Source organism: Taudactylus pleione, unplaced genomic scaffold, assembly GCF_031769625.1.
Source record: "Taudactylus pleione unplaced genomic scaffold, aTauple2 ptg000256l, whole genome shotgun sequence".
Lineage (NCBI taxonomy): Eukaryota > Metazoa > Chordata > Amphibia > Anura > Myobatrachidae > Taudactylus > Taudactylus pleione.
The window spans coordinates 625,156-651,023 of NW_028284658.1; the positions used below are offsets into that span (position 1 = coordinate 625,156).

The 25,868-nt window shown below is 43.3% G+C and overlaps 1 protein-coding gene across 1 annotated transcript; it reads right to left on the reverse strand.

Moving 5' to 3' along the window:
* Nucleotides 1-1,005: 1,005 nt before the first annotated feature.
* SPHK1 (sphingosine kinase 1) lies at nucleotides 1,006-22,787 on the reverse strand. The gene is given in 6 exon segments (XM_088480549.1): nucleotides 1,006-2,237; nucleotides 2,239-2,994; nucleotides 9,937-10,052; nucleotides 10,137-10,231; nucleotides 11,587-11,733; nucleotides 22,141-22,787. Coding segments are annotated over 6 exon segments (1,575 nt in total). The 5' UTR covers nucleotides 22,541-22,787; the 3' UTR covers nucleotides 1,006-2,176.
* Between the last annotated feature and the right edge of the window lie 3,081 nt (nucleotides 22,788-25,868).

Consider the following 25,868-nt stretch of genomic DNA (forward strand, 5'->3'; position numbering starts at 1 on the left):
CATCTATACAGATGAGAAGAGTACCACATTTTGCATCTTATTTGCATTGCAGACACAGGAAAGCCCTCAGTGTACAGGAGAACCTGGGCTGACTGCACAGGAATTTAGTTTTAAACACGTATAAAGTTGCAGATGAATGAACGTGATCTGAGATATAGCTGTGGCATCGGAGCTCTTCTTACACAGATTCAGTCGCACACAGATATATAAATGACATCAAATTAATCATTAATCTAGCAATACCGTTCTTTTGCTCTCAGTAGTTTTATTTATGTGAATAAGACTATTTTGAGTGAGGAAAAACATTCAGTGCGGCAAATGTTGCGTGGGACCTAGTGTACCGGGAGGAGTTATTTGCCACTGCTTGAGTAACAGTGTATGAGGACAGAATAAATATATATATATATATACACACACATACATACCCCCCACCTAATGCAGCCATAGGATATGTATTTATGGACAGTTTTTATATATCGTACACATTCTGCAGTGATTTAGGGAAGTCATTCACATCTTGCCCTCTGATAGGTACAGGGTCACTGAGTTCGGATCTGCCTTCCCCCTTACAATACCCTCCACTTGCCTATCATGAATGGGAGTTGCCAACCCTCGATCTCTAGTGCATGTCCTGCCTACTTTGTAAGTATTTTTGTCCTGTATTGTTCAACGAAACGTCATTGTAAGTTTTACTATTACTATGTATATACGCTTTATGGCGCCTTATAGATAAGGGATACAAAAAATGCCCTAGTATTGAGTAAGGCTTCAGGTTTCTCTTGGAAGTTCAACCAGAAAGACTGCATTGTGAGGAGACTCTGCTTACAGATCATTGCTGTGGAATGGAGTTTGACAACACCAGGGCCATGTGTCGCTCGCTCCTGAGCATTTCCTTGCCAAGTACAAAAGGGTTTGTAATTGGCTACAACAAAAACTAGGTTTCTGTTTGATCAGTTGTGGGTGTTGTCACTGATCAATGTAAGAATGAAAATCAAATCGCTAAAAACAAGAAACTACTGTTTAATTTATTTTTCTGTAAACATACAGTAAGGCGTGTAACAATAATTCACAGTAACTCATTTTATTTCTATGCATATTCACCTTGTTGTAATAGCTTTTGCTAAAATGATCTTACATATACAAGTATCCAGGTTTTAATTCTGCAAGAAGCAATGTAAAAAAAAAAAAAATAAATGTAAAAATCTATTTTCCTTTCCATTCAGGCTTTTATGCTGGAAGAGTCTGTTCTTCAATCAATACAGGCACATTTACACTGCTCACACAGGGACACCTGACCTAATAAATGCCCAGTGTGAAATGTCCAGTCTAATATGTCAGTGGCCCCACCTAGTAACAGATGGTGGTCAACAGCAGATAGCATTTTGCAGCAGTCATGATAGATATTTGATACATCCCAGTGGTGTTGGTTAGAACTGATCGGCAGATGTTTTGGGCCCATACAAGCAGACTTGTTGCTAAATTGGTTTAGATTAAATCTATATGACCACCACAGCTGCTGTAGTGTCTCAGTCTTATAGTAACTTGGTGCCCAGTGACCCTTAAATTAAAATATATATATATATTTGAGGTCTTGGTTTTGTATCTTAATGAATCCATTTTTTGATTGCCACACACAAAAAAAAAAAAAAAAAAAAAAGTACTTGTAAAATTTGCTTTTTATATTATTCCCATAATATCTGACAGTCTAGCTGTGTGTGTGTATATATATATATATATATATATATATAAAATCATACACACACACTGAGTGCTAGTTAATTATATTGATATAAGGAACCAAAGAAGCTGACTGCATAACCCTTCAATGCTATTACCACAATGCTGTGTTTAGGAAACAATATCCCCCACACTCACAACTGTATTTGAAACACTAATTTCTCAAACTTATTGTAAGATAAATGTAAAATTCATGTTTTCTCATATAAAATATAACGACCATTTAAAATTGTAAATGTTGTAAAACGTGCCACAGCAGTTCTGGCAAACATTAGGCATTTTCTTACAATGTCTTTTTCTAAGCACAAATTAACACCTACTCATCTATTTTAGGTGTTGCAGAACCAGGAAGCCAATTTTACTATACTTACTCTGGTGTGCGGATGGTGTTGGCTGCAGATTAACACTGTACTATTTATGTTACATCATTGTGCTTCCTTTATACAGAAGCATCTTCATTGATGCTATTCTCTTGACTGCATTCCTGTTGAATTTGTACCTTGTGCAATTGATATCACACTCGCCAAGCCCTTGTGAATTTGCCCTTGAATTGGGCTGCATGGGATGGCCTCACCATCCACAGTCATTATTCCAGTGCTTTCATCTGGTTGTATGCGGAATGCCACTACAGGAACATGGGTCAGGTGTGGTATATCATGGTCTAGATGAGTTCCTTTCTCCATTGCCATAAATAGTTTAATGAGAGATTTGCGTGATATTCTGGAGGTGGCATAGTACAGGTGAATACAACCTTCTCCAGGCCCTTTCACCATAGGAGCTGTGAAGTGCTCAGCCCCTAGATGAGACTGATAAAGTGCAAGGATGAGGACAAACTGGTCTTGAACTACTTGCCAGTGACTTGGAACAGGCTGATCCAATGGTACAAGCAATGAGTCTTCCAGCAGCTTGGATGCCCTGTCTAATGAATGACTTTGTCCAGAGTTATGAGGGACAGGTGCATTAGTCTCCATCTCTGATGAAGAGCCAGCCTGGAGGTAGGAAAGCTGCCCACTGTAGGTTCGCAATGCAGTAAGCCGAACAAAAGTGCCTATAGTGAAACGTGCATAACCCATAAACCTATACCTTTCACTTTCTACATCAATGTCCGAGATAAAGCCCCAGGCCAAGCTAAGAAAGGAGAAAATCCTCTGCTGAGAAGAGGTGGTCAGCGAAACGATGTCCATGGGAAGAGGTCGACCTTTACACAATATAAAAGCACAATTGGTCAGGAGTTTGCTACCCGTCACTTGCTGGTGTCTGCATAAAACATAAAATGAATGTAAAATGACATACATTGTACCAATGGCAAACAGAAATACAATCTGACAGTAACCTAGTACTTATACTGTTACCTCTAAATTGTAAATAATCCATAAAAATAATACAGTAAAAAGAAATGTAGATGTCAGGTTAAATACTGCCAATGAATACCACAGATTTGCCATAATGGGATTACAATCCTGCCAGATGATTTGTGGACAATCACTAGGGGGCACTGTTTTCTGCCTAATTAAATTAATTTACTTTTTATATGGTGCTACATTGATGGTGTCTCTCTGGTTACATAGATAGTATGAGATCATTCTACAATTTTGGGGACATTTCTTGAAAAAATAGTTTTATTCAGTTAAAACATACATGCACCAACCACTTTAACTATATAAAACATTTTGTTCCACTTCTTGCAGGACTTCACTGTTATACATGAAGAGTAGGAAGGTGTGATCCTAAGGATCGCTCATGGCTGGGAGTGTGAGAAACTAGGGCAGAACTACTGCAGTGCAGTCAGCAGACCAGGCTGATGGGCAATCCTAGCAGCAGAATAGCCCATCGCAAATACCACCCCCCTTCCTGCAGCCATGGATGGGTGCTTTTAGAATTGCCCCCTGCTATAGTACCAGGACGAGGCCGGCTGGGTGAGCTGAGGCTGGCAGCCTCCTCTGTTAACGATGGGATGAGATGCGACCATGTCAGGCAAGTTATTAATGGAACAGAAGTGGACCTGTGCTAGGACATGAGCCTCTTTATGTTTGACACTGGTAAACAAAATGTCTACACAGAACTGTTGTCAATTGTCCAGATACATATGTGTCTTACAAAGATTAGGCTCATCAAGACCTGAATAGTGCACAGTAAGAGAATACAGCAGCTTCTCATCATTGTTTAGGCAAATCATGTGTGGGAATTGCCCACGTTAGACACACAGGGGTAGTGGCAAATCATGTGTGGGAATTGCCCACGTTAGACACACAGGGGTAGTGGCAAATCATGTGTGGGAATTGCCCACGTTAGACACACAGGGGTAGTGGCAATTCATGTGTGGGAATTGCCCACGTTAGACATACAGGGGTAGTGGCAAATCATGTGTGGGAATTGCCCACGTTAGACACACAGGGGTAGTGGCAAATCATGTGTGGGAATTGCCCACGTTAGACACACAGGGGTAGTGGCAAATCATGTGTGGGAATTGCCCACGTTAGACACACAGGGGTAGTGGCAAATCATGTGTGGGAATTGCCCACGTTAGACACACAGGGGTAGTGGCAAATCATGTGTGGGAATTGCCCACGTTAGACACACAGGGGTAGTGGCAAATCATGTGTGGGAATTGCCCACGTTAGACACACAGGGGTAGTGGCAAATCATGTGTGGGAATTGCCCACGTTAGACACACAGGGGTGGAGCAAATCATGTGTGGGAATTGCCCACGTTAGACACACAGGGGTAGTGGCAAATCATGTGTGGGAATTGCCCACGTTAGACACACAGGGGTAGTGGCAAATCATGTGTGGGAATTGCCCACGTTAGACACACAGGGGTAGTGGCAAATCATGTGTGGGAATTGCCCACGTTAGACACACAGGGGTAGTGGCAAATCATGTGTGGGAATTGCCCACGTTAGACACACAGGGGTGGAGCAAATCATGTGTGGGAATTGCCCACGTTAGACACACAGGGGTAGTGGCAAATCATGTGTGGGAATTGCCCACGTTAGACACACAGGGGTAGTGGCAATTCATGTGTGGGAATTGCCCACGTTAGACACACAGGGGTAGTGGCAAATCATGTGTGGGAATTGCCCACGTTAGACACACAGGGGTAGTGGCAAATCATGTGTGGGAATTGCCCACGTTAGACACACAGGGGTAGTGGCAAATCATGTGTGGGAATTGCCCACGTTAGACACACAGGGGTAGTGGCAAATCATGTGTGGGAATTGCCCACGTTAGACACACAGGGGTAGTGGCAAATCATGTGTGGGAATTGCCCACGTTAGACACACAGGGGTAGTGGCAATTCATGTGTGGGAATTGCCCACGTTAGACACACAGGGGTAGTGGCAAATCATGTGTGGGAATTGCCCACGTTAGACACACAGGGGTAGTGGCAAATCATGTGTGGGAATTGCCCACGTTAGACACACAGGGGTAGTGGCAAATCATGTGTGGCAATTGCCCACGTTAGACACACAGGGGTAGTGGCAAACTGACCGTTTTCAGTAGTAAAATGTCACGGAATCCAATCCCTGCAAATATTCTCCTTGTTTGGCATGCCAAATGGGTGCAGATACTTTGTGTGACACGTAATTGCTCGTTATCAATGATTTCAGAAGCGCTGCATGTTCATGGGAGTACCTTACCAGCTGAGCTAGATCACTGTCAGCAGCGCACTAGAGAGAAACCACTGGAGTGATAATCTCCAATAGTATTTCATGGAGGTCACAGATATTTTGCTAACAATTGCTGAAAATATTCACCAGTGTACAACTACTGTACCCAAAAGATAGGCAGAGCTAGGCGAGATAGACATCTACACACTTCTGTGTTCCTTTATTATGGACAGAGAAATATATTGATTTATTTCTAGCTCGGTTTATCTTTATTGTTCCTCCGGGTAATAGTTGCTCTCTTCAGAATAAAAGTAGTATTGACATTTATCATTGGTTCATTATTTTCTATAAGCAGCCTATCAAACAAAAATGATAACAAAAAGGGAAACATAAAAGCCATTAATATAAGGTTATTTTAAATAAAGTATTACACATCACATAAGTAATTTTCTTAGTGCATCTATGAGTACCATGGGAGTCCTAGTCAGTCAGGCACAGGTTGGTGATACATTGCTCTTTGGAAAGCCCTCTCTAATACTTATGATAGAATGACAAAACTTCTGACTTGGGATGTTTCATGGGGTGACTTGTTCTCTAGTACAAGAGTTTCTAAACCCCTAGAAATATCTTGAACTCACAAACACAGGTGAGAAATAGAAAGCACCTACAAATGTCCACAATATTACACAAGTCATTGTCTGATTGGGATGGGTACGGGATGTCAGCGCTAGGGATCATGGTGGTCAAAATCCCTACAGGGTTAGGATACAGACACCTGTCGTTAGGTATCCTAACCCTCCCCAGTGCCTGAACCTAACCTCTTCCTCCTCCCCGCACCATAAACCTAAACTTACCCCCCCTAGTGCCTAACCCTTCCCCCAACCACGCTACTTACCTTCGGCATTGCCAGAGCTGGGATCCTGACACATTCCGGCGACGGTCTACTAAGCGACGGCATCCCCTGTGCTGGGATCCTGAATGTATCCCTTCTGATTTTGTCATTAGCTTTTTTTTTTTTTTTTAATTACAGGTGTTTATTTTTTTCCACATAAAACGTAAATTAAAAAAAAAAAGCATTGAGAATTTCATGTGGTCCATATTCAGATACCTTCATTCTGCTCTGGTCTCATGCTGATGCAAGACAGCCTCAGCCTAACAGTTTTCTGTCTGCTCCACTTAGAGAATTATTATTATTATCCTTTATATGGAGCCACAAGGGTTCTGCCGCGCCTAACAAAGTATATAAACAGTTGAGAAGAACAATAGAACAGTGACTTACAGTACAAGACATTCCAGGACAAGTACAGGGTATAAAAACATTGCTGCAACAGCGGTCTTACTACTCAAATACGTAGCAGGAGTCAAGGATTAGGTACTGTTGTAAGGTGTTTGGATTAGAAAATAGTACAAGTAATGGAAGGAAAAACACATGGGGGAAGAAGGCCCTGCTCGTGAGAGCTTACATTCTAAAGGGGAGAGGCAGACAAACAGGTGTGATGCAGATTGGGTATATAATGAGCATGGGAGAGAGGGTTAGGATGAGAGATGGTTAGCATTGATGAAAAAGTGGGTCTTGGGAGCCCACTTGAAGTTTTGTAAAGAGTCTGAGGGTGGGATGTACTAAGCATCGCATTCACGATACGGTACATCCTGCCTCTTATCGGGTACAGACCGGTGTTAATTAATGTACTTGAAAATGTGCTTAAAATCGCAAAGGACAGCTCTCCCGATAAGAGCTGTCCTTTGCGATACCTAGATGCTAGAGGGACTTCCGGGTTTGTTACCCAGAAGTCCCTCTGCGTTGGTGTAGAACGCCACACGCCGCCACATTGGACAATAGGAGGGATCAGATTGGATTCCTCTCAGAGGAAACTGGATAAGATGCCCATAGGAACCGGGTCCAAGCTCCGGAATGGATCAGATTCCGGACTTTGGTACATATGTGAAATACGGTCAAATCCCCGAAAATTGCATTTTCAGGATCTTGTCTGCATTTTAGTACATTCCGCCCCGATAGTGAGAGGTAGAGAATTCCAGGGGTAGGGAGCAGCACATGCAAAATCTTACAGGTGGTCATGGGAGGAAGTAATCAGATGGCAGGAGAGGCGGCATTCATGTGCAGAGCGTAACATGCACTCTACTCCCTCCCTGCTCCAGTCCAACTGCATGTTATTCTCACCAGGGTCAAAGGCTGTGATTTACTTCTTTGTCTCAATATTTGTCATAAGATATCACCCAATATGGCACCTTTTTTAGGCATTGTTTTTACCTGGTTTTGCAGAGTACCAAAACTTATACCTGTGTACATTATATTATGAGAAAGCTGCACATATTTCTAACCAAAGTGCCTAACCGTCAGGAGAAGTTTTAGGAATGATGGAACACAGGTCCTCAGGACCCCAAACAGTGCATGTTTTCCAGGTACCCTCACAGCATCACTGGTGAAATAATTCGCTCCACTTGTGGATTTTTTTAAAAATGTGTCAGTGAGTAATGAATACACCTATGCTCCTGCTAGGAGACCTGGAAAATGTTAACTGTGTGGGGTCCTGAGGACAGAGTTTGAGAACCATTGGGATAGAACAGTGGAGTTGATTCAGACCCGCTCGCTAGATGCGTTCGCAAGCAGACGCTCTACTGCTAATATATGCATAGGCTGCGATCGCAAGGTAAGGGATGAGGACGCCCACTATGTCTTAGCGTGCGACGGCAGAGCGGTCGCACGCCAATCTAAAGACGCCCCCTTCCCTTCACAGCACACGTCATCTCCAGGAAGTGTATGCTTTATCAGTAACATCGAGAGCCATCAGAGCTGCTCGCAGCCCTTGAGGTTGACTTTACCCCGCCGCAAGCACTGCGATCGCTGCAGTGTGAAATACAACCAGGTGACGTGTACAATGATGCTCCATGTTAATTATGCACGCCTATTAAACGCCGTTAGCACATCCACTATCCCGTTTTCATTGACCTGCCCCTGTCACCACCCACAAACTGCACTGTCACTCAAACGAACTAGCAGAATAAGGCTGGCGTGCGATCGCTTCCCGATCACAGAGACTGGTTTGCGCACTGCAACTTATATGCATGCGCAGATAGCGAAAATGGGCCAGCTGCGAGCGAACGCAGCCTAGTGAGTGGGTCTGAGACTCTGAATCACCCCCAGTGTTTCTCAAACTCGGTCCCCAGGATCCCAAACAGAGCATGTTTTCCAGGTCTCCTCAAATAATCACAATTGACATAATTAGCTCAACCTGTGGATCTTTTAAAATGTGTCCGTGAGTAATGACTACACCTGTGCACCTGCTAGGTGACCTGGAAAATGTGACCTGTGTGGGGTCCTGAGGACCGAGTTTGAGAACCACTGTACTACAAGATGGAGAAACTCTGAAGGCATAGATCAGTGTTTCTCAAACTCGGTCCTCAGGACTCCACACAGGTCACGTTTTCCAGGTCACCCGGCAGGTGCACAGCTGTATTCATTAGTCAATTACACATTTTAAAAGATCCACAGGTGAAGTTAATTATTTCACTTGTGATTCTGTGAGGAGACCTAGAAAACATGCACTGTTTGGGGTCCTGAGGACAGAGTTTGAGAACCTGTGGTATAGATTATACTGTTGGATCTGATATCACTGTTGTCTAAAAAGGCACAGATCTAAGGGCCTATTCAGCATGGATTTCAATTGCAACTGCGTACACAGATTGGCCGATGGTGCGTACTGCACGTGTATGCAGCGCAGTGCGCAGCTTAGCATTGCGATCACGCACACAGAAAGCCATCGCAGAGTGAGTGATGGTACGTCAGCGTTTGGGGGGTGGTGACGGGGGAGTGGTCGGAGAAATGCAGGCCTGTCTATTTGAATGCCATTACATGGTTGTGCATAAATTAGCCACTGTGACGGCATATGCAGCTTGAGTACTCACTGCGTACGACAAGACTTGCAATTTCTGAGACCGGTCAGACCTGCTTTAATTCTGTGTGAGGGTCCGATTGTATATGCAGGACTGCGAGGTCTTACGGATGTGAGAAAGCGGTATTGGGCATCTATGCTGGCTGAGCGATTGCAAAGATTAGTATATTTCCGCAGCAGAACTGCAGGCTGAATCAGGCCCTAAGTTCTGATTTGTTAAACTTAGATACCTTATAACAGTGTATAATAATAAATGTATTTCTTAATTTTCAGCAAAGTTGAAAATGTTACTATTAAAGATCATAATCCATTTCACTGAGGTAATCCATTAAACTGGAGCCATCAAGGTTCATGATAATGCAGCATAATTCCGGTAAGTAGTGACATTACTGGGGCAAGATGGGTTGAATGTTTATTTAGCTTACAAAATGGCTGCTACTCTGTGAAAGGATAAAAATATGGAGAGAAAGAACAGTATCATTTATTTGCCAATGAACAATGATGTTAAAAAACAAACCTACATAGAAATGTTAACGCAAGTTGTCTAATTTCAGAAAAGTATTATCTTACCTAAAAACAAGACTCCACAAATATGAATGGCCCCAAGTTCACATTTGGCCTTGGTAATTCAGACAACATAAATTACAGAATACTGAGGACTCCTGTGAAGATTCTTACCCAGAATAATGATTGATGGAGGCAGCTAGTGCATTCCCTGAGCCACCTGGAAGGATAGAGAGGGGCTTTTTAATAGCTTTTGCCCAATCCGGGCGTTCCATTAACCCATTAACGACCTGAAAACACAATTGTTCACTTAGACACAAATAGGAAACACATTTAAAAAGGTGAATAGCACTCCCATGTTTTACATCAGTTACCTCAAACATCAGTCCGTCCCCTGACATTACAACGATTACATCCCATTTAGACAGATCCTGGTCACGCACTACCTCACGTGCCTGGTTGGGCCTTTCTGTGGTTTCAGGAGACACAAAATGTGTTATGCCAACATCAAACATCACATTACTTTAAAAAAATAAAAATAAAATCCTGTCAACTAATAAAAAAACCTCCCCTACTTAACATATTGAAACATGCATAAAATCTATGACGAGGGAATAGAGATTCCCAAACTCCACCATTACAGTCCTGGTTTCAAGGATAACCATGCTTGAGTACAGATGTGTAAATCAAATTCACTGAGGCACTAATTAAGTCACCTGTGCTCAAGCAGGGATATCCTTAAAATGTGGACTGTAATGGGCCCCATACATCTGCGATGGATTGCTGCGATCCCGCGATGCTGCAACCCGGCATCGCAGAAACCCAACATGTTGGATTTCGGCGATTTGACGATCGCGATCAAAAAATTATCGCGATCGTCAAATCGAGGACATTTAACATGTGAAATGTCCGCGATCAGTCACCGGATCGCGGAACATCGATGGTGGGCTATCGGAAATATATCCGATGCCGATCAGAAATTTCCGATCTCATCCCTGCATCGCGGCGATCCGCCGCAGATTTATGGGCACCTTAATGGCAGAGATTGGGAACCTCTGGATTAGAATACAGTATAAATGCACCTATCCCGCCACTGTGTGTTTGCCACCGGAAGGGCATGGTTGGAGCAGAATGACCATATTCTTTATTTAGACAAGTCCATGATTGAAAATAGCTATCTGGCTGAAACATTACTAAGATATGTGGGGATGAACCACTTAAAATTACTAATTAAAAATGAACAGTGCACAACGAATGTGGGGCTTTACCCACAATTATTCTGAGACAAAAAATCACATTGCCCACAAAATCTTCTGTGAAGCCAAACCTATGCGAATAAGCACCGACCTAGACTAAGTGCTGTAGATGCAGAGGAAAGGATAGCTCTTGTATGTTATATTTCAGTTTCTCATAGCCTACTATGCATAAAGAGCAAAGAATTTAAAGGGTCACCATAAATCAGGATGCTTACCTCCTAGCATGTAAACAATGAGGACTTAATTATACAAATGTTCAGAGAAAATAAAACACTAAACTATGTCCATGTGTAGCGAAAATAACTGCATTTATAATTAGGTGTATCTTCCCTATAATCATCACAAAGAATAGGTTGCAAGACATGTATAAACTGTATGTGAGTCAGTTTAATTTGTTACAGTGAATGGATTATGTAAATACACTTATAATTAGTCATTACACTCATCCGCATTCCTAATAATTAATAACTAACTAACATCTAGGTCTTTGATCTAGTCCTAGGTTAAAGTCCAAAAATATATAGATTTGACCTATGTATCACATTACACAACCCTTTAGTCACCTTACCTGTCACCAGCAAAGTAAAATGGGCATTGGCCTCTGTTAACATGGGCATCACGTGGGTCTCAAAGAGAGTCAGCGCTTTCCCCGTACCTCCGCAAGGATTCAGCAACACAAGAAATCGCACTGGGGAGGACCAGAGGGGTGGCTGTCCTGTAACAACAGGTTTGATGTAGGTAGTATCACTAGATTTATGACTCGGGATTTATGCAAGGTGCATCAAGTTCTCAGTCTTTAATGCTGTATCCAAAGAATTTCTGTTAGTACAATTCCTACAGCTAAGAATAAACACAGGTGCAGAATGGGCAGCCATTAACATGCCAATCGGTCATTAGAGCTCCATACCAAATGCTACCTGTATTACTATTATCAAATGTGGTGCACCCCTATACCTGGCACCAATAACTAAAGCACAGCACCATCTTTGATCATAATGTTGACACTGGCTGTGCAATTTCATATGGCCTCTATACTGTGCTCTAATAGCATAGCCTGTCCTATTGCACAATGGTCTGCTGTGTGACTACATATGGCCTCTATACTGTGCTCTAATAGCATAGCCTGTCCTATTGCACAATGGTCTGCTGTGTGACTACACAAGGCCTCTATACTGTGCTCTAATAGCATAGCCTGTCCTATTGCACAATGGTCTGCTGTGTGACTACATATGGCCTCTATACTGTGCTCTAATAGCATAGCCTGTCCTATTGCACAATGGTCTGCTGTGTGACTACATATGGCCTCTATACTGTGCTCTAATAGCATAGCCTGTCCTATTGCACAATGGTCTGCTGTGTGACTACATATGGCCTCTATACTGTGCTCTAATAGCATAGCCTGTCCTATTGCACAATGGTCTGCTGTGTGACTACACAAGGCCCTATACTGTGCTCATCTATATGTTTGTTGAGCAGTTATAACAAAACATGTCATATGACTACAGGATGGGGCCAATAATGTAAAAAGAACAGAACTTTTACATTTCAATAATTGGTACAGTAACAATTTGTAGAAAAATATTAATTGAAAACACTAAAGTTTGTAACTAATTAACAAAATAATTAGAATGTACTTATAGGTCATTAACAGTTGTGTATATAGTGCCAGCATAGTCCATAGTGCTTTAAAATTGAGGACAAACACTGTAATAATCAAGATTGGGTATTAAAAGACAGAAGGATATATTTACTTTTCAAAGCCGCTGCTTCCTGGTGGTTCTGGCAAAGAGAATTAAAAAGGGCAATAATGTTAAATGCAAAACTAGGCGGTATATTTGCTAAGCATTGGTTTTGGCTTTTCGTCACTGTACTGGCCAGATTGCAACAGCTGAGTTATTAAAACCCAAACTTATGGAAATCTGCTGAGAAGCCAGACTAGCAAATAATTTAACATCTGCTGACCATTGATTGTTTCCCCATTAGAAGTATAGAAACCTTGTATAAGAAATCCAAAGAAAACCACAGATAAATGTCCAATTCAGTAAATAGAGTGGTGGAATGGGGCGTGGTATGATATGTCAACAGTCATAATGTCGACATTGACCATTTTGACATTCATCATTTAGACCGTGATGAAATGTCGATATGTTAGTAGTATGTTAACATATCATCCTTGGTGGTCCAGCAGTCACTTACCTACTCATGACAGCTGCATCGGCTCCAGCCCGGCTTCCGGCATTCATATGAACGGTGTTCCTTCAACGCTCTGGTAAGTAATTCTCCCCAACCCCTCACCCTAATTCCTACCACTAACCCTCCCTCTAGTGCCTAACCATTACCCCCTCAAGGCAGCCTAAACCTGACCTCCCCTTGCAGCCTAACCCTAATTCTGACAATGTCGGCATCAAAAATGTTAACATTGTGATGGTCGAGCTTTTGACTACATACCGCAGGACGGGATTGCCTCATGTGTAATGAGTTGGCTGGCTTTGATATGATTGCCTTGCCAACTTACTGTCTTCTGGAAGTGAGGTAGGAAAACTAGGCAATTAAGGATAAGCTCTTCCAGATATTCTAAAACACCTATTTTAAAGGGCACATTGTATAATATTTTTTGTCCTCGCTAATATTCAGATATAGATATATTTATCTGCCAAATGCAGTTTTTATGTATTTCTGATGGGCTTCTAAAAATCAATGTGCAGAAATAATTTAGTTACATTTAGTATTGCTCATTGTTGCTTCAAGAACATTATTGTTGCATTGCCACATTTCTTATTTGTTTTCAGGCCATGAAGAATGTTAACATTTTCAGGGGACAGAGCTAACATGGCAAAAATCTATGTTGACTGTCTTCACTGCCCAGAAACAAAAATCCAAAACATATTTTTTGTATGTATTCACCTTCATTTAAACCATAGAAACTTAAGTATTTCTCCAAATTTGACAAAGGTTTTGATCTTGATAAATGGTCTTTGTTTTAAGATTCCCATCATTAGCAAAGATTATGTTCTTATGCTTCTATCATCAGATCTAAGAAAATTACTTTATTGCTCAATCCCATAGGAATAAAAAAAAAAGAATATTACATAAAGTGACAATTTTTTGTAAAGTTGCACATTTCTAGCAAAGTTACAAGTTTCCCAAGATATCACCATGGACCCTCTATCTGCAAACCCTGGATATAATTTGTTGTATTTGGTAATTATATGAACGTCATTTGAACCATTGTACACTATGTAATGTAACTAGACTTTGGGTATGTTTGTTGATACGTAGATTCTGGGCTCAGGTGTGGGGTTATGTTACTACCTCTGGAATCGGTATGAAATACCGCCGGCATCATGGCTCGATTCCCGGCATTGGCAGGCCGACAGAAGCAGAGTTCCCGGCAGCAGAAGCCCGACAGCGCTGGAAATCCTGATCGTCCCTAAGGTAAGTATAAACTAACCTATCCTAACCCCCTAACCCTCTTTAGGGGTGCCTAACCCTAACCTCCCCACCCCAAGTGCCTAACCCTAATCCCCCCTTCCCCGCTGCCTAAACCTAAGTCCCCCTGGGGGGTGCCTAACCCTAACCCTCCCTCCCCCTAGCCTAACCCTAACCCTCCCGGGGGGTGCCTAACCCTAGGTGCCTAAGTCCCCCCCAGGGTGCCCTAAACCTAACCCTCCCCCCCGCGGCTGACCGCTCGCGGCACCCGGCATCCCTTCGATCGGGATGCCGGGCGCCTGTCTCCCGGCGTCGGGAAAATGTCAGGCGTCTACATCTAGACGTCCGACATTTCATCCTCGCCGGGATATGACAGTCGGGAAGCCGGCTGTCGTTATTAAGGCAGCCGGTTTCCCGATTGCATCCCCTACCTCTACCTCTCTCCCCTGAATGGGCAATTTTCGGTGTCCGGCCTTAGGCCACACATGTTGTGCAGGACGCACGGAAATTGTTATTAGCTATATTCGCTGTAGCTAAAAAATTTATTCTGCAGATGAGGATACAACCCAGCCCCCCCGCCATTCTCACTCTTTTTAGAAAAAAACTCTTCCATGTCTTCCGAATGGATTGGTTGGAGGCCTCGCTACAAAAAGAGAGGGTTTTTGCAATGTAACTAGACCATTTTATTGTATTCAATTGTATTCAATAGTTGTTACCAGTCTCATGCTGCAACTGCAGATTGGCCTGTGGGCCTGATTCAGAGATGGATGCAAATACCGCCGCTACTCTAATTCCTTATGCATTGGACGTGTGAAAATATGCTAATGACTTAGCTGATGTCTTTGGCACTGAGGCACCCACCTCTGACATCTCACAATCACTACTTAGGCACAATGTAACACTAGCACAACAAATAGAAAGTGAAAAATAGTGTGATTTAAATAATAGTAGGTGTTAGTTGCTGGTCTATAATAGAGATGTGCACGGACCCTCATGTTTTGGTTCTAATATCATTATCGTGTTTTAGTCTTGGCAAAACCACCCTCAAGTGTTGCTTCAGATTCGGTTTTGGTTCCTTTTTGGATTCCTTTAAAATCTATAAAAGTCTATAAAAACTTGATAGTGTGTAGTGTGGACCGACCTCGTAAGCGACGGGACCTGACAGGGTGCCGGCATCAGCAAGTGCATACACACTTGCCGATGGCGACAGCGACGGCCATGCTGCCGAATGCAGCATGGCCCCTCTAACTATATTGCCCAGTTCCAACGGGCGATGTCGCAGCTGATGCGCGGGAGTGCGCAATGTCGGTGACATGGAGGGTACACACTAGACAATGTGCCCGATGTGCTCGGACGATATATCATCTAGTGCACAGGTTCTCAAACTCGGTCCTCAGGACCCCAATCAGTGCATGTTTTCCAGCTCTCCTCACAGAATTACAAGGGAAATAATCAACTCCACCTGTGGATCTTTCTTGTCAAATGAATACGTGAGTAATGATTACACCTGTGCACCTGCTGTTTCATCTGCAAAACGTGACCTGTGTGGGGTCCTGACAACCGAGTTTGAGAACCACTGATCTTGTGTGTACCCGGCATAAGTTTAGCAGTAGCCCACCGGGGCACCGATCACTGGTCTGGGTGCAGGTAAGTATTGTCTTTTTTTTTGTGTTTTTTATTCTAACTTTTCCTTTCACTGATCAGCGCTGCAGTTTATCAGACACACAGGCTGATAACAGGCACATACTGGGGTTCTGCAGGGCAGGCTGAGCTCGAATAGGGGGATGGGGGGTATTTTTTCACAATTTACTTTGGAACAAGTATTACAAGTATGGAAAATTAGATCTGCTTACTAAAAATATGCGAATTAAAGGTTCCCTTACTGGCTTCTTCAGTGCTCAGTCACTGTTGTTGTGAAACCAAGTAGTAGTGCAAGTTCTTTATATGACCTCTAATAAAGTCGCTCGGCATACCGAACAAAGGTAAGCCGGGTACAAACAGCCGGGGGGGAGAAATAGGGTTAGAGGTTAGGGGCTCCTGGGGGTTAGGCACCCCCCCGGGAGGGTTAGGGTTAGGCACGCCCCCGGGATACTTTGGTTTAGGCTGCGGGGACGGGGGGAGGGTTAGGTTTCGGCACTTAGGGGGTGGATTAGGGTTAGGCACTAGGGGGGGGGGGGGGCCCGGCGTCTGTATTAGGTCCGCCGGGCTCACGTTGTGCGGTATTTAATACCGATTCCTGTCAAAGTACACATTAGGCCAAGACAAACAATAGCAAAATAGAATTCTGTTTTATTGCCAGAGGTTTTTTTTTTTTTAAATTGAATATAAGATAAAAGGGGTATTCCCAGCCATACATAACTCCACCCAAATGAAATTCCTATTTCAATTACAAAAACCGTGAAGCTACAAGGGAATTGAGGGAGATATGAGCAGCTGTAAGGGCTAGCTGAAAAACAAAAAAAACCAAATACCTCATAGTCTGTATTATTTGTCTTAAACCTGTTTTACTCATCAATGAAACGGATGCTGAAAAACGAGAGATATGCAGGTGGCGCTTCTCATTTCTTAGTCAGTTTTTTTGGGTAAACTTTGGTGTCCTAATAGGCTGCTCACAACTAGGGAGGCACCGCTGTTTTATTCCCTATACTATACTAGTGTTAATTGTAGGTTCAGCACTCGGCAGGGCTCCAGACCGTAATAAGGGAACTGTAGTGTGCCCAAAAAGGGTGTGGTCACAATAAAAGGTTGTGTATTCTTAAGACACGCCCCCTTTTCGTCACTCTTGGATGCATGCCCAGCACTTACGGACATGCTGGGTTACCCCCAAGTTCTCCCCTCACTGTAAATAGATGCCATTTGCACACATCTATTCACAAGCGGTGATTGCTGCACCGCAATTACCGCCGCAGGACACTACGGACCGCGACTGGGGACGGCACCCGGCAGGCTGTTGCAGCAGGGCGCCAGCAGTTAGGGTGGGGCGCATCTACCAGTTTTAAATCTGACAGGGCAGGGTGCCCTGCTAAACTAGTCTAACGGGAGGACAACTATACATTTCAGGTGCTAAAAAAACGCTGATACTATTTTGATGCAAAGATTTTCATGTCAGCAAGGGGAAACGCTGTAACATGTGGAAGAGCTGCTATCCATGGCTGTCTTTCTAGTGAGCCGCTCTCTGGTGATAACACTCTAAAGGAGAATGGGGATGCAGTCATAAAGTCAACATTCATAATGTCAACAGTTATGATATTGAAATGCATACCTTCCAACTGCCCCGCATTCTACTGTCCCGCACTGTCCCGCACGACAGTAACTTCTAAATAAGAACTCTCCTCTTTTGTGTGACAAAATAAAAGTCACCAAAAGAGCATTGCACTAGAACCAATTAACTACTCATCGCCTACTCCTGCACCAACCACAAGGGTGTCGCTGTGTGCTGCAGCTGCATTATGGGTGATGCACGTCCAATTTTTCCTAAAATCCATATTTCAAAGAAAATTGCCAGCACTTGCTCTGGACACCCCAACCCCTAATGACTAATTAAGCAATTGGAATTTTCCAATTAGCCTAATTAGTCCTTAATTACTCACGTTCTGCAGCGCTGTCCTACTCCTTCGTGTCTTCCCCAACGTCACAGACAGCTTCCTTGAACCGCCCAGGCACACGACAGGTACTACCCCTAATCCTGCACCCCCTCCCTGCACACACTACTGCCACTAACCCTGCACCCACCCACCGCACACACTACACTACCACTGCTAACCGTGCACCCGCCTCCCTCACACACTTCCTACTACACTACTCTAACACTGGTAACCTTGCATCCCTTACACGTACACCATCTACCACTACCCTACCCCTAACCCAGTCAGGAACTCTATCTCCCATAAGCCCCCTCCTCCTCCCAGTGTCCTCCTCTGCAACTTGACCGATAGGAGGGGGGCTGCCAGGGAGAGTGAGAGACCAGGGAACGGCCGGAAAACATCGGTGAGTGCCCAGTGGTCCGTGCCGCATCTCCCCCACCCCCACAGGAGTTTGAATGGAAAAACAATTGAGAGCATTTTTTTTTAATTGAATACCGTGCGTTTTGGGAGCGCGCATACCCACAGTAATCCAAACTTGGGAGCGAGGTGCGCAAAGTTTTTTTTTACGTGTAAAGTCCAGCACCCAAATGGATATGCCCCATAATGTATAAAGCTTTGTATTGCTGTATGCTGAAGCACAGGTTGCCTATGTACATTTATCAGTAGGCTGTAATTCACTATTCAACATTATTGTGTATAAATGTTTTAAGGACATGTAACAGTTTCTCCACCAAACATTAATAGGGGAGTAAAACATACACGTTACACACATTAACATACATGCAATGTACACACATACATACAAGCAAACAAACATTTAGCCTGTAAGGTGTTATCTGATGTTTGGATTTCTGCTAAGTATGACTATTTTTTTCCTTATCAGTAGCATACAGCCTGGCTTCATTTACTCAACAGAGTCCGTGATAGCTCAACTGGGAAACTCCTCCAAACAGCTTTTCAATGTTTCAAGTCACCGTACAGATAAGAGGGCAGTTCTGGTGAGGTACAGCCTTCATGTTTTCATCATTGGCTTGGTTAGGAGTTGAACAGTTTTTGCTGCTGTATAGTTAGATATACAAAATAGTCCAAGAAAGTATAGGGGTATGATCCAAAATTATTTATATCAAGAACAAAATCTAAATGTTGCAAACGCGGCATATGTTTGAAACAAGCTACTAACAATAGAAAAACAATAACAGTAAGAGGAATAAAAAACATTTTTGGGCCAAACATATCTCTTCTGCCACTAAACCATAAAAGTATAACAGCCATAAATATACTCAAAGTACCAAATGTAATAGCTTCCGATTTGCCAAAAGTGTAGATTATTCAGTGATTTTTGCTGCTGGATTTAATGCACCAATTTTTTTAAAGATAAAACTAGGTTGGCTTAGCCTGTCATTTACAGGCAACAGGAGGGGTCAAAGATATGTTTTACAGTTCTTAAATGTTAGGCAAGTTGTTTAAGAACCACTAGATTCCCAAACGTGTTCTCTTAAAAAAAGATTTTATCATCTGCGGTTATCAGGACACACAGTCAACCAGAGGAACCCTTTGGGAGTTGCACCGGCCATTCTCCCAGAAACAGACTACCACATGTAACCATCAGGACGCAAGCACTGTGCAACTCGGATGCATGCGCGGTACCTCCGTTGGCCAAATGCGTGAATATCAGCATTGCGTGCAGTTAGCGTACATCTATAAATCAGGCCTTATTTCCTAGCAAATAGTTCTACACCCAGAGTCCCTCACCTCATGGTGCCTGCTGCAACCCAAAAATTCAGGTATCCAAACCACTGGTGAAACTTTATCTAAAACCAGCCCCACTACAGACACACCACTATAGGAATCCAGACAGGGGTTATAAGAGGGATCTTAGGTGGCCACTTGGAGTTCTACATTGTGATAGTACTGACAAGGGGTTACAGCTCCTATTGGCCTGGACCAGCGATTAGATCTTGAAGTCTCAGTGAAGTCTTTACTGAAAGCAGGAGGACATCAGACTCTGGGACTGATCCAGCCCCGGTCACAACTGACCGATGGTTTTTGGCCTGCGCATGCACCGGAGCCACAGTGCGCATTTGCTGCAATGTTGCTGCGGCCCTGGTTACAGTGTATGCCGCAGGTTGATTGACAAGATGCAGGCATTTGTGGGGGGCGGAGAAGAGGAGCTTTCCTCAAAACCGAACTGCCTCGCCTCCGTTTTATGGGTATGCCGAAGCCAGCAACTGTGTCTTTCTTACCTGCGTTGGACATTTTGAGTAACCCTAATGTTACTCAGAATGTCCAATGGTCTGCCGATGTTCCCAATGATGAGCCGATGCTGTGTCTTCAGACTCATGCAGTGGATGTGAGAAGGCACGGGTGGGCATCTCAATTCAAAAGATGATACCTGCATCATTTACATTCCTCCTCAGATCCGCTGCTACTGCAGACGCAGCACTGATCACTCCTGTGTCCACCTCTGAATCAGGCCCTTTGTCAATGCCCTGCTGATGGTTGTTGAGCAAAGGTTGTGGTTGGTGGTCAGGACAGAGCTTGTATGCGGTTTTCATATTTATATATGTAAAACAAAATACACTTGTATTTTTCCTGTTATTTGCTTAAGTCATTTTAAAGCTATAGAAACTCCAAGTACCCTGATCAACTAGGTCAGTTTCTGCATAATTTTATGTATCGATCCTATGTACTAATATCACAATGCAGGGGATTTCACAGAAATCTCCTGCAAAGTGCTACTTAGCACTTCAGATCGCAGTCCCCATTATCATCAATTGGGACGACGATCTGACTCCTATGTACTAAACTCGGCAGTACCGCAATTATTAATACATAGGTCCCTTATTATCTGACAGTGTATGGCAGGGATATTGGATAATTTCAGCATATCAGATAATGCTGTCTGTGTGATAATGAGTTTTATCTGACAGTGTATTGCCACCTTTACCATTTTTCAATCCATTAAGATTAATTTTGAATGAAGCTAACAGTTTTTGGACGTACAGTATTCTGTCCTTGGCTACTTAATTACACAGCTTTAAGGTCATTTTAACAGCAATGACAATTATACATAAGAAGGTACTAATTACCTACATATGTTACTTAGGACTATACAAAATAGGAACAAATGTTCACTACATTCCCTACAATTTTACTCCACTAGAACAGGAATATTGAGTGGAATGCATTCTAAGCGGTCACACCTGTCTGTGCACTGTTATCTGATATGTGTTACACCTAGCTTGTCTTTCCTGTACACAAGGCAATATTCTGAAGGCAGGAGGTAGTCAATAGACTGGTAGTTTGGCCAAGCCACACAAGTGTCACAACATCACATATCTGTGGCAGATCAGACTTTATTTAATGATACATTGAACACACACACGCGTACACAAAACGTATATAACATGTATTACACAGGTTCTGTGGCTGATTAAAACCAGGTGAAATGCAGGCTTGAAGTCAACCAGCCAGCCACAGAACCTGTGTAATTCACGATTGTCCCGGTTTAAAGAGATAGTATGGTAAAATATATATATATATATATATATATATATATATATTTATTATATTTTAATTAATGATTCTAACTCCATCCATTTATTTCATATAAGTCTGAACTTAAATATGTCTACTATAGCTAAATTGGGTGCCCTAATTATGTTTTGTGGGTCTCCATCCTGTTACCCCTGACAAACACTGATTCAGGTTTAACTGAGAATAGACCTGCATCATGTTCCAACAGCATTCTTGTTTGGAATAGCTAATAACTTTGTATTATAAAAAGCACATTATAATATTACATTTTTTATAATACTTCCGAACATTTATACCTGAAACTTGGCATTGAGCTCTGTGAATATGACAGTGTAAGGAAGTAGAAGTAACAGTGTTGCTGTGGCTGTACATAGGTAACTAGTTGTGTACAAAATATACCTCAAAGCAGACAGACATCACTTATATGGTAAACTATAGGTGTATATTTATACTACAGAACATTAACTATATTTATAAATACGCATGTAACTTACAAATAACGTTAGTCACGACTATGGGTACACAGAGGCATGGGAGTACCAACATTGCCCTAATACATCTAGGTCTCTCACCTTGGAACTCATCGGCCAGCTGCCATATTCTCTGCGCCCAGCTCTTGGCTAGCTTGAGGTTCTGTTCTCGGTCTCTGGAAGCCTCGGTGCGGAAGGTCCTGGAGATGCGCTGCCGGTAGGAGGCAGCACCTAACATCCCCCGGAGAGGGTAAAATATGACGGTGAAATACCCTCCTATGTCTTTGGGGTCTTTGCCCATAAAGGCACGGCAGCTGACACAGTCGGGTAAGCTGAAGGAGGATTGCGGGCTCTCCGGGGAGGCCGTGCTCAGGCTCTGCATTATCAGCTCTCTCCTCGTCAGGAGCAGGGAGAGGACAGCGCCGTTCCCAGGCACTTGGGAGAAGGTGTCGCAAAGGAGAATGTCAGCTGGGACACTGGGTGACCCCTGAGGATCAACCATGTCTGCACCCTGGAAAGTCTTAAGTCAGGAGAAGAGACTAGTGAGTTAATGCATAGAAAGTATATAGACCTTAGTGGTCAAGCTGGACAGAGAAAGGGGAAATATACAATATTTGAGTCATTTATGCAGTAAAGATGAAAATATAATGGAAGCGACACAATGCAAGAAGCAAACAGACAGACAGAGAGGGAGAGAGTAAAACCCTGCTGCCGGCTCTAGGGCTATACATTCACATTTGGCTCCGTCCGTTGTCCTATCCTGTGTAATATAGGATCTATCAGTTTACAGCACCAGCTGCTCCCTGCTGCCCCCTAGTGATGTCATTGCAGACAAATCAGGTGCTTATGTTGAACCCAAATAAACCGCACCTCACGTCTTTATAAAATATGGGTTTGGGGTAGGAGTTTAGGGATAACAAGCAAACTCAGGAACCAGTTATTTATTGGTAAAATTCACACTGCTTTCAATAGTTTATTCCGAAAGGGAAAACAATATCATTTATTAACATTAAATTATATCATATTGGATTATACAGTAAATTCTGATTATGTCAGGTGAAAATGGGACTTCTGAAAAACACACACTCTCTCTTCGTTCAGGTTACTATAGGGATTGGAATAATTTGATGTTTCATCGGAACCATCGGTTAGAAGGTTCCAATGTTCGATGTTTAACCCAGCAATGTGAACAGTGAGGATCCAATGTTCCCTTACCATCGCTAGATTTCTTCCCCGATATTGTCCAATGTTTTTTCTTATTTTTTTTTTTACACTGTGTGGCTGCTCGTAGCTGTAGTTATGTGTGTGTGTGATGCTGACATTTCAATACACAGTTTACACACACTGCTGTGTTTGTGCAAGCTGCTGGGGGCGGTGGCTGACAGTGAAAGACACCTCTGGACAGCCAATCAGCAGCGCACATAGAACAGCCCCGGCTCACTGCCACTGGTGCTACTCTCAGTGAGTCACTAGCCAGCCCAGTGAGAGACCAAAGGGACCACGAGGCACAGACAACAGGGTGCTCAAAACTTATGTCACACAGTCTCCCAGCAACACCAGCCGCGGCAGGTTTGCTGTCGCCTGGCAACCACTGGCACGGCCATGGTGCTAGCTGCCCGCATCCTGGCAGCACAATTTCATCACCCTACCCAAAGACAATGGTTCAGGGGGACTGCCTAAGAAGTATCGCATCTTTAAAGATCAAATAAAGGAGATTTGCATTTTTTAAATCCTCTGCTGCTGTTTTTTTGAACCGCTAGAATATATACTATAAACCTCCATCAAACAAAACTAAAATAAAATAATTTTAAGTTTATTAATGTTTTATATGTTTAAGTATCTAGTTTACTTAAAAAATAGAAACATGAGTTAACATTAGTTAATATCGATGTTCCAGAACCAATTTTTAGAACGGGTGGGGAACCTTTTTTGTGCCGAGGGCCATATTGAACCTGTATATATAACATAATTCGCGGGCCCGATGCAGGCCGCACCCCCTCTGTGTGATGTCACACGGGGTTGGGGCCACAATCACCGGTGATTACAGCAATGCCCGGAGAATCCTGAGGATGCTCCCAGGAGCTGTAAGGGCAGCGGTGTGTCCATCTGAAGCGTCCTAAGGATGCCCCAGGTGGCACTGCTGCATAGATTCTGGCTGCAGGTTGCCATTCTAGGGACCATGCTAGCCAGATGAGGCTAGCAGAAAAAAAAGCTCTGAGGGCCAGATCAAACGAGTCCCGGGGCCTTATACAGCCTGAGGTTCCCCATCCCTGGTTTAGAACTAAGCAATGTTTTGTAAACAATGTTTAAAACATCAGTACTTCCAATGTTTTCTTTCGAAGTCCCATTCCTAGGTCGCTGTTGTAGGTGGGAGGGGTTTAACAAAGCCTATTCACACAGTATACATGCACACATAGTTGTGTGGTGTTATGTGGGCATACACTCTACAATTATCGGGTTGATTAGCCTGATATCCGCGGATCGCCCTGATAATTGTAGTGTGTGTATGGCCGACTGAGGGTTAAATATCGAACGGCCTGGCATGTCGGATCGTCTTGCAATATCTGCAAGGTAAATTGTTGGCAGTCTATGCCCAGCCGTAGCTGTTCCTTCCCATGGAAGGAATGGGGGAAATGTCTCCTCCCCCGGACGCGGAGCACAGATGACGGGACCAATACACTGTGAGACATCTCACAGTGTATGTCCGCGATATCTGCAGGCTGACAGTCTGCCAGATCAAATGTCTGTCAGTCTGACAGGCATTTTATCTGGCAATGTATGCCCTGCTTTCGTCATTTACTCAATGATGAATTGGTACATAATAGCTACTTAAGATGCCTGCTTGTAATTCTTCAGAAACGCAGCACAGTCCTAAAGTGACTATGGTTGCTAGGTCAGCCATTTATAACCAGGACATGATCAGTCTGCATGGCCGCGCTGATTCTAACATACAGCCTGCAGCAGTATGAAGTAATTGCAGCGGAGCCATGCAGCACTTGGGACTGATATTTCTTATTTACTTCTTACAAACAGCACTTTGGGGTCTATTCATATAGACCTGCGGTGCAGAATTGTTACTTATCACTATAGATTGCATCAGTTTGATGCGTTCTATGGCTTAGATAAGTAAAGCACTGCAGAATACGAATGCACTATATAAATAACTGGTAATAAAATAAAGTGAAAAATTAGATCCGGTATATCTTGGTCTGGCACTGATTATACCATTTGAATGTGTGTGTGTATATATATATATATATATATATATATATATATATCTTCATATCTTCATCATGAGACAGAGAGATTTCTACCATTTCAGGGAGTCTCCTTGACAATCAGGGAGAGTTGGCAAGTATATTTTATAGACTGTGCCAGGGGCAGATTGGCCGTTATTGTCTGCGGGAAAAATTCCGGTGGGCCAATTGCTTGTGGTGCTGCTTTTCAAATGATGTCCCGCCCCCGATTCGCATCACCCGGCCCGTTGGCTCCATAACACACAGTATCACAGACAGGCCCAGCGACAGGGGAGTACAAGGGGTACACCCGTGCCGGGCCCCAAGGTTCTGAGGGGCCCCAAAGGCTCAGGGTGATGTATTAATTACTATTAGCCACGGCTCCGCAGCTAATAGTAAGTAATACATTCACTGCCCCGCCGGCCACCCGTTTGGCTAGTTAATCGTGACCAAGTAAAATAATTACACCTGGCCCCCCTCCCAAACCAGAGCGGATGGCGCTGGCGCATATCACGTCATAACGCTGCGCAGCGCTAACCCTGCTCTGTGTATCTCTGGTCTCCCTGCTCCTCGGTGGGTCGCAGCGGGAGGCCA